Source organism: Physeter macrocephalus, chromosome 1, assembly GCF_002837175.3.
Source record: "Physeter macrocephalus isolate SW-GA chromosome 1, ASM283717v5, whole genome shotgun sequence".
Taxonomy (NCBI): domain Eukaryota; kingdom Metazoa; phylum Chordata; class Mammalia; order Artiodactyla; family Physeteridae; genus Physeter; species Physeter macrocephalus.
The window spans coordinates 83,949,368-83,963,706 of NC_041214.2; the positions used below are offsets into that span (position 1 = coordinate 83,949,368).

Here is a 14,339-nt window from a genome sequence, read left to right on the forward strand (position 1 = left end):
ATTAAGAGAGAGAGAGAGAGAGAGAGAGAGAGAGAGAGAGAGAGAGAGAGAGAGAGAGAGAGAAAGAGAGAGAGAGAGAGAGAGAGAGAGAGAATGGAGACAACTAGGCTGTATCCTGTCAGCACTAAATTCAGAGCTCACTGGAATGGGGGGACTGAGCCTGAGCCTGAGCCAGGGGAGTTTGCTACTTGGAGATCCACGGGAAAAACCAATCACCATACTAGGAGGGAGTCCAAGATGGATGAACTGGCATTAAGCTTTATAGTGGTCATACTAGGTCTGACCCAATTTCCAGTCTCCTTCTGTTGAAAATAAAGGACCAAGTTTCCCCAGGCTTTTCCTGAAAAAAGTTGGCTGGCACTCTGGCACGGGCAGAGAAAGTGAACTGGTTCCAGGTATATTCTTTTGATGTGCACTCCTAGCATTCAGCAGGTTCTAAGTACTGGAACTCAGGACAACCTGATGTGAATTTCTAACTCTCCTTTTCTCATCACTGGGGGAAAGTCAAGGGGGTTTATGAGCCTTGACAGCTGTGTTTCTTTTTTTTTTTTTATTGGAGTATAATTGCTTTACAATGTTGTATTAGTTCCTGCTGTACAATGGAGTGAATCAGCTATATGTATATATATATATCCCCTCCCTCTTGGACCTCCCTCCCACCTCACTCCCTATACCACCTATCTAGGTCATCACAGAGCATGGAGCTGAGCTTCCCGTGCTTTATAGCAGGTTCCCACTAGCTATCTATTTTATGCATGGTAGTGTATATATGTCAATCCTAATCTCCCAATTCGTCCCACCCTCCCCTTACCCCGTGTCCACATGTCCATTCTCTATGTCTGCGTCTCTATTCCTGCTCTAGAAATAGGATCATCTGTACAATTTTTCTAGGTTTCACATATATGCGTTAATATATGGTATTTGTTTTTCTCTTTCTGGCTTACTTCACTCTGTATGACAGACTCTATGTCCATCTACATCTCTACAAATGATCCAATTTTGTTCCTTTTTATGGCTGAGTAATATTCCATTGTATATATGTATCACATCTTTTCTCACTCCCTATACCACCTATCTAGGTCATCACAGAGCATGGAGCTGAGCTTCCCGTGCTTTATAGCAGGTTCCCACTAGCTATCTATTTTATGCATGGTAGTGTATATATGTCAATCCTAATCTCCCAATTCGTCCCACCCTCCCCTTACCCCGTGTCCACATGTCCATTCTCTATGTCTGCGTCTCTATTCCTGCTCTAGAAATAGGATCATCTGTACAATTTTTCTAGGTTTCACATATATGCGTTAATATATGGTATTTGTTTTTCTCTTTCTGGCTTACTTCACTCTGTATGACAGACTCTATGTCCATCTACATCTCTACAAATGATCCAATTTTGTTCCTTTTTATGGCTGAGTAATATTCCATTGTATATATGTATCACATCTTTTTTATCCATTCATCAGTCAATGGGCATTTAGGATGTCAGTCCCAGTCTCCCAGTTTATCCCTCCCCCGCCATCCCCTGGTAACCATAAGTTTGTTTTCTACATCCATGGCTCTACTTCTGTTTTGTAAATAAGTTCTTTTGTACCCATTTTTTTAAGATTCCACATATAAACGATATCATATGATATTTGTATTTCTCTGTCTGACTTACTTCACTCAGTATGACAATCTCTAATTCCATCCATGTTGCTGTAAATGGCATTATTTTGTTCTTTTTTATGGCTGAGTAATATTCCATTGTATATATGTACCACTTCTTCTTTATCCATTCCTCTGTTGATGGACACTTAGGTTGCTTCCATGTCCTGGCTATTGTAAATAGAGCTACAATGAACATTGTGGTACATTATTCTTTTTGAATATGGTTTTCTCAGGGTATATGCCCAATAGTGGGATTGCTGGGCCATATGGTAGTTCTATTTTTAGTTTTTTAAGGAACATCCATATTGTTCTCCACAGTAGATGTATCAATTTACATTACATTCCCACCAAAAGTGCAAGAGGGTTCTCTTTTCTCCACTACCTCTCTAGCATTTATTATTTATAGATTTTTTGATGATAGCCATTCTGACCCATGTGAGGTGATACCTCATTGTAGTTTTAATTTACATTTCTCTAATAATTAGTACTGTTGAACATCCTTTCATGTGCCCCTTGGCCATCTGTATGTCCTCCTTGGAGAGATGTCTATTTATATCTCTGCCCATTTTTTGGTTGGGTTTTTTGTTTTTTTGATATTGAGCTCCATGAGCTGTTTGTATATTTTGGAGATTAATCCTTTGTCCATTGCTTTGTTTGCAAATATTTTCTCCCATTCTGAGGGTTGTCTTTTTGCCTTGTTTATAGTTTCCTTTGCTGTGCAAAAGCTTTTAAGTTTAATTAGGTCCCTTTTGTTTGTTTTTATTCTCATTACTCTAGGAGCTGTCCAGTTTTCCCAGCACCATTTATTGAAGAGGCTGTCTTTTCTCCATTGTGTGTTCTTGTCTCCTTTGTCATAAATTAGGTGACCATAGGTGTGTGGGTTTATCTCTGGGCTTTGTATCCTGTACCATTGATCTATATTTCTGTTTTGGTGCAAGTACCATACTGTCTTGATTACTGTAGCTTTGTAGTATATTTTGAAAAGACCCCCAAATAGCCAAAGCAATCTTGAGAAAGAAAAACAGAGCTGGAGGAATCAGACAAGCTGTGTTTCTGATGGAAAAGATAAGGGCAAGGACAAGTGAAATACAGGGTAGATGGGCTACATAGTAACACACAGAAACAAACACCACTGAATTATTTAGCTTTCTGGAACAGATACAGAGAACTCTTTTTCTTGTGTCAGGGTCAGTCAGTGTACATGTAGTATAGGAAAAGTCACATGTTACCTCTTACTTGGCTTCTAGAGTGTAGTGCTGGGCAGAGAACAAAATATCAGGGGTGAAAATTTTTTTTTTCAGGGGACAGAGTGCTCTGAGTGAAAGCATGGAAAAAGCTATTATAACTTAATTCTGTCCTGGGAATTGATGGTCTGATCCAGAGAAGACAGAGCAGAACACTAAAAGATATCTCATAGCTAGGACTGCACCATCAGAGAAAAGTGAACTTCTTTCCAAGTAGCGGCGAAGCCTGTCTTAGGATGTTTGCCGTAAATAAAATGGCATTGGAGAGGCAAGTAAAGCCAGTTTTCTATAAAGGTCCAGATATTTTATGAATGTCCTTGATGTCCATGGGGCTACTATTTCAAGACAGAAGCCACACTTACTGACCTCACCTAGATCCAAGTATCTTGTGTAGAAAGTGAGCACCCATTAAATGGGGCTGTTTAAACAAGCATCTCTCTGGACTCAGACAGAATTAATTGTCTTTGAATCACCTCCAGATATATAGACAAGTATTTAATATAAGGCCAAGTTCCTTATCAAGAAATCTCTAAATATATCACAACACTATCTCTGGGAGATTAGGCGGTGCCAGAATATGTCAGGGACATAGCAGTGGCTTGGCATCTAGTAGCATCTGCATTTCAAATTGTCTAAGCCTCATCAGAAAGGGTGTCTTCTGCTCATAACCCTCATAGACATTTACAACTTACAAGTTGTCTAGAAATCCAGATTCATCCAGCCTTGAATAGGCACTTAATAAGTATGAGTTATTTTTGTTTAGGAGTTTATTGAGTAGAGTGGTTCACAACCCCTACAGATGAGAATCACCTATCTTCTCACCAAACCAATTGCAATTGGATTTTGAGGGGTGGTGAGCCTAGATAATTCTAATATGCAACCAGGATTAAAGAACCACTGAAGAGGTCCTACAATAGAAACTGAATAGGTCCCTTCATTCCTTTAAATAAATGGAAAAGTCCTGAAAATTAAATCACTTTCTGTGGTCTGATTGATGATTTAATTGTTGGACTCCTTCACCTGGAAGCCAGATACACACATTTGACCAGAACTTAGGTCTAGTTGTAGAGACAATGGTTGGGGAGGCAGGAAGAGGGTAGAACTAACCACTGGAGTTCCTGCTTGCAGAACCAAGTTCCGGATAACTACATATTGTGCATCAGAGAAGTGTATAGCCACCTGCAAGTCCGCAGACAATTGCATTGCCTGTGTTCTAACAGACAACAGTCTTTTTTTTCCCAACCAGGTCAGAAATAGTTCAAGCCTTTAAGTTGGAGAACAGGTTAGTCAACCAGGTCAAGATCATTCTAGTCCATAATTTCATGCTTAGTTTGCATGCGTGCTGAGATGTGTCAGTGCAGGCTATCTGATAATAGTGAGTGGGTTGTACCTCAGGAAGACCATTAAACAAGGGTATTGTGTTGGCCGTTCTCCTGTTTAACCAGATATGCTGAGCCAGCAGAATCTGCGATAGTGCATTTCAGATTTACCTGACCAAAAAAAATAAGTACTCAAAAACTTAGTGAAAAAAATGTAAACTATGGGACCTCCCTGGCCATCCAGTGGTTAAGACTCTACGCTTCCACTGCAGGGGGCACGGGTTCGACCCCTGGTAGGGAACTAAGATCGTGCATGCCACGTAGCTAATAATAATAATAATAATAATAATAAACTGATTAAAGACTTACTATGTGGCAAATACTGTCCTAGGGGGTTATATAGTTATTTAATTTTTTAAAGAAGTAAACTAGTTCAGAGCTAAGGCAGTCATCCAAGTGGTAAGATAATCTGGAAATGGATAGAAGGAGGAAAATGATGATGCAAGGGATAAAAATGTGGTTGATAGAGACAAGCCAAAGCATCGACTGGCTGACGTGTAATTCATACATTAAAGACCTCCTCCTCCTGTGTTCTTGTGTTTGTCTCTGTGTGCTTCTCTGGGTCAGAGACATATTTTTGAGGACAACAAATTGCAATGGAATGGCAAGGCTAATACATGAGTATAATTGTAAGAGACATAGCATAGTGATTAAGATATATTATCTTCTAGATAAGCTTGTCAAAAAGTGTTAGAAAAATAACAATACCAATAATATTTTAAATTCCCAAGAAAAATAATTGTGAAAACTCATGCTCAGAGAATTCATGTTACTTTCAAATAGATTATATTATCTCCTCTGCAAAAAACAAAGCTGGATGTTGATGGAAAATCAGGAGAATTTTATGGAAGGAGATAAACCAAAGATTTGATGCACACCCAATTGTCCTCCCTAGGCGAAGGCAAACAAAAAGCACTCTCAGGTTCTTAACGCTTCAGAGATTTATCAGCTTAGAAAGTTTTTAGAGTGTGCGCCAGAACACTGCAAGTTGACTTAGAGAAGAAAACTTTAAATAGAAATTCGAAGAGATCTGGAAATTATTATTGAAACAAATAAGTAAAGATTTAAACTTTCAGAATAACATAATGAGATCAATAAGAAACTGATTCTGATAAGTCTAATTAATGTAATTATTGGAGAGATTGATAATGGAATTAATGGAGACTAAAAAGAGGAGAGAGAATTTAAAATAGAGCCAAACCATGTATCTTCTATAACAGCACATATTTCCTAAGATAAGATTTTCCATCAGAATGGTCAGCTCTAAAACCTTGCCCCAGCTGAGGTGAGAAGATGAAGTGCATTGTGGTTAATTCCTGAAAACAGACTGACCTGATCACACAAAGTTAGGTATAATCACACAAAATTAAGTAGAGGATCCATGCTTAATCATTGAATGGAAATTTTGTAGTATATCTGGACAATGCTGAACTTGTATATTTGGAGTTTATGCTTCTCAAAGACTTGACCAGATTAGAATTATTCTTAGTCTATTAACAAACCTCCATCTCAATTTAAGTCATAAAGATGAAAAGGTAAAAAAAATATTTAGGTGTTTTGATAGAAATGAACTGGAATGTTAAAGTTTTTTTGATGAGGTCATCAAAAAACGAATGCAATCTTAATGTACTATTGTTACAATATCAAGAATGAGGGAATGTCTTGACCAGTTAGATTATATAAGGAATACCATGTTGGATTATGCATTACAAATTAATAAAATTTGTTCTGAATAAAACAGAATGGTACAGAAACAAAATATTTTAAATCTCTGAAAATCTTTCACATGAGTAGAGAATACTTGAAGAATGATAAAGAAATACAATGATCTTCAAACATCTGTAGGACTTTCTTGTAGGTGGAGGATTAAATTGACATTGAATAGCCCTGGAGAGTGAAATTTAAAACAATGGTAGATGCTACAGAACAAGTTACTTCATATAAGAAAGAACTTTACACCACCAGTACTGCTCCCAAATGGAATAGGCTGCTTGAGAGATTAATATATTTAACCATCATTCAAAGTGTTCAAACATACACGATAATCTGTAGAAAAAATTCAAGAATGCTATGTATGGCTATCCCAGGTGATTCTGAAGTACCAAATAGCCCTGAATTTAGGACCTGGAATGACTATTGAAAGCTATTTTGAGATGAATTTTGTAATGGCATAATCCTAGGTACCAAAAAGTAGATATAACATAGACCTTTGTTTTAGAATAGCAAGCTGCTTTTTCTAGTCCTCTGACAGTCATTTAAAAGCATTGGACATACCAGGTGTATTGAGTTATTGTCCAGTGCACCACTTTTCTTTAAAATTGCAGCTCTTTATATCTTCCTCAGTGACCCACACAGTGCCTTTTGCATAGCAGACATTTAATAATGCTTCGGGAATTGAAGCTCAGTGCTTTTGTCTGTCCCCCGTGGTTTATGGCTATAGCTTTAATTTATCAGTATTTGCATTTCTCTGCCAGTTTTTAGAATATCCAATGAGCTGTGATAGGAAATACATTCATTAACAGATAATGGAAAGTTGCCATTTTTGCTACTCAGCATGCATTTCCATTTCCTCTTGCTAAATAGACTTTGAATTTCACTCAGATAGTCACTTCTCATCTATGCAGACCTGTATCTTTGGGGAAGCACATCCAACCTAGAAGTCTAAGAAAAGGCCCTGGTTGATTTAAAGCAGTCAACACATCTCAAATTCCTGGCAACAGTGGTTTGTTGTATGGACACATGACCCAAACTGGGCCAAGGAGATTTAAGGAGATGTTTTCTGCGCAATTGTAAGAGAGACTAGATGATATAAATATGTGACATTTTGCAACTTGTAAAAGAATTCCGAACTCCAAGAAGGAAGTTATTAAACATGGAGTGGGTAGAGCTGAGAGAGCTACAGACAAATTAAGTCTTCGTGGTGATGTTCCTGGGAACCTCTAGATGAAGGGCTGGTTTGATTTGGGGGATTCTGATATGAGCAAGCAGAAGCATCCTAACAGATACAAAGGCTCAAACCCATCCAAGCAGTGCAGTGACAAAACTTTGAATAACGTTTACTTCTTATTAATCTCAACTCAGTTTTTCCCCCCACCTCCTCCTCTGAACACTCAGTCCTTGTTTCATTCACAAGTATTTCCCAGGTAAGTATCAATAGTATTTTTCATTTCTCCACAACTTTTCTTCAAATTATTTCCTCTACTAGAGGGGTCCTTTGTTGTCTTTTCATTACTCAGTAAATATCTATCTGCTTTTCAATCCCTGTCTTTCATCTAGGATTGATTTCTGCATCATCTGTTGTATATTAATTCTTAGTAACACACCTATGGTAGCACTTACCTTTGGATATTACGTTATTTATGTGTCTAGTCTTCTTGGATTTTTTCGAGACCATAATTTAGTTTATGATCCCTAAACTCAAGGAAGTGACTAGTTGGTAAATTATGTACAAATGAATGTCCTCTAGTTCTTAATTCTCAAAAAGCAAGTTATTAGGTTTACCACAAGTAGCTTCATAATTAGGAAGTAATTTTTACTTTTGACCTCAGTGTTCAATAAAAATTTTGACTCATTCTCCATCCATCAATCCGGTTTTGATCTTCTTTTTATGAGACACAGCACTTTTTCATTGACACATTATATGTTAAATACATTTTAAAAAGGAAAGAGACTCCCAAAGAAATTTAATGTTAAAAAAAAAAGTGCAGGTATTTTTTCCGCATGCATGAGCATCTCAAGATTTTAATCGCTCTTTGCCTTAGGAAGGTTGTGATGTATAAACATTTTACAAATCTGATCTCAAAAAAACAATGATTTGAATAATCTGTGCTTTAATGTAAAAACAAAACATTAATTTGTTCAGTTTCTCACACAATGCGTTTATTAAACAATTCGGTCTCAATAATTTCTTAAGATTGTAACATTTAACCTTGTAATGGAGCTAAAACCAGTTCTATTCATGGGAGTATATATTGGACTTTTGAACAAAAGTAAAATTAATGCCACTGTCTTTAGGTTGTGTTTGGAGCAAAGACAAAGAAACATCAACTAATTCTGTCCAACTAATCAAACATCTAATGATGCAGTTTCTACTATGACATTATCTTAATGTTATTATCATAGTGTTAAATATATTTTTGCTTCTGTTTGTTACTGAAGCTCAATATATCATCCCTGAACATTAGCTATTTTCACTTAATTTAGATTTTAAATATTGAATTTTTAACTTGGGTTCCAGAAGAAAGTCCTGAAAAATATCTGCATTTAGCTTTTTTTTTCTTGCCCTCAACTATAAATTTTCAATGTGACATGACTTATCAGGGAATCTGTATCAGGAAGTACAGCTCTTTAACATACCTTTTTAGAAATAAAAAATAGCCACTTCTGCATCAAAGAGGGGATTCAGAATCACTGGCATTCTGAAGGAGCATGTGTTTTGATTATTGTTCCCACCTGTTTCTTTTTTTATTATAAAGTGGCAATTTATACTATCATTAGAAATATACATTTATATATAAAGTTTTGCCTTCAAATCTCTTTAATCTTTGATTACCTAGGACTAAAGACCACAAATCAAATAAAAACCCTATATAATATATCCTATTTCAGAAGCATATGTATATATACACATATATATTTGTAGAACAATCCACTGTTTTAAATGTGACTCTGATTTTAAAAAATGCTATTTACAATTTTATGACAGAGAAATAATCTCAGCTTTTTATGATATTAAAATGAGCAGGGGATTTGTATGCTTGAATGTGTTTCACCTGGTGCAGATGAAGTTGGGCAACATCATGGAAAACCTTCTCAGAGCACAGCCTTATAGACAAAGCCATGAAGGCGGAATAGTAGATTTGCTCTTTCTGGGTCCATGTTTTAAAACAATTACTGTTGATGTAGTCATGCTTCTCCACCAGGGAATTAGTGGTCCAAAATTAGGACCTTCAAACTTTTCAATACACAAAGAGACAGTCTTCATACTTTACTTTTGTCTTAATACCCTCATGTCTTACTAGTGGCACCACGGGACCACCAACCTATATACAATACCTATCAATGGCACTGTCATTTTCTTAAATAGAACAATTCTTTTAAAAGCTATCTGAATTAGAATGAGGCCCATAAAGCATCATCATTTGCAACAAATTGATGTCTTTTTATTGTGCTGACCATAATGACTAAAAATGTGGTATGAAATTCATATGTAAAATTCAAAACCCAAACTATTACTGTGATCAAGAATAGGTTGGCTCCCTGTCCTCCAGTTTCCTGAAGCACAAAATCTCTGAATTAGCAAATGGAACTTCAGCACCATTTTGTTTCTATACCTCTGACTTGTAGCTTAAACATCGAGTAAGGTATATTGACCAGAAAATTATTTTGTGAGATTCTCAGTTTTGTTTTCATTCTTAAGCCCACTGATTTTGAAACATGTTACAATAAGGACTCTTAGAATAAACATATTTTACCTTATATTTACATAGCCAATTACAAAGCTTTACTAAAAGTCATAATTTTCCTGAGACTATCCCAATGCATTTAAGAAAAACAGGCTTATTTTACTTATAGGAGAATAAGTGTGGGTGAATTGAGACCCAGAAATTGGAATGATGAAAATCAAAGTTAAGAATTATTTTACTTGGAGTAAACCTGAAAAAAACCTGAAAAACAAACTATTTAAACTGGCTCATATTTTTGGAGGAAATAGGATAATTATATGTGTATATATGGTAATATTTTAAAAACCTAGACATAAATACTGACTTTTTCTATGAAAGGTTTTATGTACTTAAAAAGTAAGCAGCAGTTAGGCAAATGTTCACCCTGTGCTCTAAACCATAGTTTTTGTCAGGTTAATGTGTAAAAAAATATGAGGTTTCAAATTTATTCTCTGACAGTAAGTTTCCAAAACATTTTATTGTGGTGAACATTTGCTTAAATGATATGGAGAAAAACAATACAAAAATAGGGTAGTTAGAACTGTTTCTTCAGTGCTATCACGAAGGAGACAGATGTGAGTCTAGATGCTAAAGAATGAACAGCCATTGGAAAAAAAGGGAAGAATTTTGTTGGAAATTCATTCCTCTACCATATTTTCCAAAATATTTAACTAGATAAGATATATTCTGTCATGAAATCATTAGTATAATTGACAACACTTTGAGAAACTGTCAATTGTGTTACTTGTGAGCTTGTGATGCCTATGTATATGTGTGTATGTGTATATGACCGAAAAGCACAAATCATTTTATGCTAAATGAGCCTGTGACCCATCTTGTAGAAGTCTCTTTTTTATTTTTTCAAAGAAAATAAGGCTTTGTGCTTGGGATTTGTTTGGTCCTGGAAGTGACAGGTGCATTTATAATCAAGTTGAATCAAGAGTGACAAGGATAAATACAACCAGATTTGTATTTCTGTATTTCTTTTGACAAGGGCATTCTTTTCCTAGAAGAGTAAAATTCCTTTTTTCTCTTTAATTTAAATGTCTGTATTTGTTACTTTCCAAGTATTTCGGTTAAACAAATATCTCTTGAAAATGTGTGTTCAAAATCCTTGCCTAGATGCATAACTTTTATTCTTTGCAACCAGTTAGACAAATTCCTCCATTTCATTTTCTGCTAACCTCCTGATAACAGAAACAGAATACATGGTGAAGGACACGGACCACTATTGAAGAATAATGATTGTGTAGAGTGAGGGAAACTACAGTGACTTTGAAAGAATACAGCAACCAACGGCAAGGTCATTGAAGTGAGGGCCTGGAGTTTCTGCAAAGTGTATATATTTTAGGGAGCATTTGGAACAATACATGCTGGATGGTAGAGCTATAGGAGAAGTAACATGCTAAGTCTTCTCATTGATAATATCCATAAATCTACATATATTTTTTAACATTCTCTTTAGTTTTGTTTTGATTTGGATGTCTCTACACCATTCCTGATTTGTAGGACTAAGTAGATCTATTTTTTTCCAAGGCAATTGTATAACGTTCAATTATTCCCTAACATTTTTCTAACACTTTAGTATTCCTAAATATGCATTTGCCTAGTCTTACACCGAGGTGGTTTTTTTCTGGGGGGGGGGGGGGGGACTACTTTAAGCCGCTCACACAACCCTGTCTGTTGGAGCCATGGCTGTTAATTCCGTATTATTTCTCTATGCCCCTTGAAAATTCAGCCCATTACAAGTTTCCTTCTATGCTCTAGGAGACAGACTGATTTTCAACTAGATTTATAAATGAGGATATATAGTAACAAACAATTCACTGGCTTCATAAGATAGTAAGTTAGGAATTTCACAGCCATGCCTCCCAATTCCTTGGTGAAGTTTGGAAAATGCTACATACAGAAAACTCTGGTAAGGTACAAAGACAAATACAATTTGCTTTCACCAATTTCTTAGGATTTATTTCCTTATATGAAACCCCTCTTCCTTCTTTCCTGCTGCAAGAGATGGTATAAAACTCTCTAAGACAGCTAGACATACACCTATACTCTCAAAGGTGTCCACAAAGTAAAAAATCAGACCAAAATGGTATGAGCACATAACTTATTTATCACTGCCTGGGCATGGCAATGACAAAGAATTCCTAAAAGTTACATCAGCCTTAAAACCTGAAATTTTTTTCTAAATGGCTAAAGAAAAAAAATGAGCCCCTGATTTAATACCTTTGAAAAAAATATGATATTCTCCTAGGAGAATCTGAAACTCTTTTTAGGAAGGAATGAAATCAGCTAATTGCATTAAATTCATCATAAGGCTATCCTTTGCATTAAACAATTTTAAATATCGATTTCAAGAATAAAATTTTAAACTTTTCTTGATGTTAAATGATTTCTGGCTATATACCTTATAGCCAATAGAAGAATCTATAATTCATACATGTTCAATATCATGGTAAAAAAAAATCCTGGAAACAGAATGCAATTATGTGTCAATTCCAGATGTCCAAAGAAAATACAAATTCAAAACAAAACACACACCAGAGAATCATCCGGAGCTTAAGGTATTTAGGGTATTACATCGATTTGTAAGTTCAATTTTCCAAAACCCTTTTCTTTAAGGTAATAATTTTATTTCATCTTTATGATAGTTATGTCTTCATTACAATTAGCCCTCTATTAATAACAGCACAGTTTATTTTAATGCTTGTGGAGTCTTGATTTATTTTTTCCTCTGCTTTTAGGTGTGCTAATCTTTGTGCATGTGCATTTTTCTACCACATTGCAACAGACAAGCTTTGGTTCGATTTTCTTATCCTACACAAAGGAAGATTTTGAGTGCAGAATCTTAGCCACTGGGTCTTGGGTTGCCATTTTATTTTCCTCTCCTTGGGTGGATTTATTGGAAGGAAATGGGTAAAGGGCAAGGGGAGAAAAGGAAGGGATGAGAGAGGGACGAAGGGAAGAGTTCTCAGCTATGTTGAATCTTGATTCACAACTTTGCCTCCATTCATGGTTGGTGTTCCAGAACTTTTCCTCGAACGCCCCTGTTTTTCTCCAATCTCATGTAGTGATGGCTCTCTGTACATACACACTGGAAGGCAAAAATCACATTAATTACTCTTTACAATAGTGGACATAAATTTGGCCTCAATACACAGCTCAATTTTGACTTTATAATATTGTTCACTCTCATCACTAGCTCTTCTTCCTATTGTGAAAACGAGTTTTAACTTAAAACATTTAATGGATACACATAATTCTCTTCTAGTTCTATCAGTCACAACCTTTTAAGTCTTCCTGAACGGCAGACACATGGGTGTTTCTGTTCCTGTATAGATAAGGCTTAAGTTTTTACTGTCTACTAACCTATATAATAGGATTTTCATCTAGAGTTAGAGGAGACATTGGGAGTATAACATTTAAAGGGTAGAAAGAGATATTTTGGTTTTTAGCCTTTAGCCTGCAATCTTGTTCGGGTAGGGAAAAAATTCTTATTTACATGATCCGAATCTTTACCCTACTGCAAGAAATATGACATTGTTTTATCAAATTGAAATATTTATTGCCAACTTTCAGGGTATTCATCAATAGTTTTTCATCAATAGGAAATGTGATTATGCAACCGTGAGATTTCAGTTCACATCTATATAAACACTTCCTCTTATCTCTATCGTTTTGTCTGGCTCTAAAGCTCAGTCATCTGTGAATTATCGTGGCTCTTGCTAGATTATTGCATAGAAAGAAAAATGTTTTTCAATTCACAAAGATAAGATAGGATCTATTAGCATATTGAGTCCATTAAAACAGATTCATTTTACTGTTGTGAGACAAATGTGACTGTATATGAGCATGTGAAATATTTACTTAAATATCAGGAGGTATTTTTATCCTTGACTTAGAAACAAATAGTTGTGTACTCCCATCTATTGAACAATCACTACAATACCTTGGTAATCTGAATGTTATTTCCAATCAAATTGCTTCCGCCGATGGGCTTTGCCCTCGAACTGGAGACCTGAGCATGGCCATGAATAAATAGATGTTGCATGGTAGTTAAGAGCACCAATTTGGGAGCCACACTGCCTGGTCTACATCCTTAGCCACTTTCTAGCTCTGTCTAATGGACACACAGTAAACATCCAAAGATGTATAAGAAGAATGAATGAGTTGATCTCTTTATGAACATTTTGAATAAAAGATTTCAGAGAACATACTGATAAATTGTTTTGGTTGAAGGTATATTCTAAATCCAAAACTAGATTAAGAAAGTTAAGATACAAGTAACCTCCTCAGACTAGTTCAGTGATGAAGAGATAGGTCTCTTCCAACATCTCAGTAGTAGGCCTTCTTCAATGTCCATGTGCATCTGAATCACCTAGGGGTATTGTTAAAACGAAGACTCCGGGGGGCTTCCCGCTTCCCTCGTGGCGCAGTGGTTGAGAGTCCGCCTGCCGATGCAGGGGACGCGGGTTCGTGCCCCGGTCCGGGAAGATCCCACGTGCCGCGGAGCGGCTGGGCCCGTGAGCCATGGCCGCTGAGCCTGCGCGTCTGGAGCGTGTGCTCTGCAACGGGAGAGGCCACAACAGTGAGAGGCCCGCGTACCGCAAAAAAAAAAAAAA

General features: G+C 36.3%; 1 protein-coding gene across 2 annotated transcripts in view; it reads right to left on the reverse strand.

Annotated features, from left to right (window-relative positions):
* Window positions 1–10,746: 10,746 nt before the first annotated feature.
* The window catches only part of FGF12 (fibroblast growth factor 12), a 608,799-nt gene continuing 605,206 nt past the window's right edge, over window positions 10,747–14,339 (reverse strand). Inside the window, exon 6 of one of the 2 annotated variants that reach the window (XM_024124304.2) lies at window positions 10,747–12,811. In XM_024124304.2, coding sequence (XP_023980072.1) covers window positions 12,693–12,811 — 119 coding nt within the window. In that variant the 3' untranslated portion in view covers window positions 10,747–12,692. The remainder of the gene's footprint in view (window positions 12,812–14,339) is intronic. The other variant, XM_007125982.3, reaches the window with a different exon arrangement.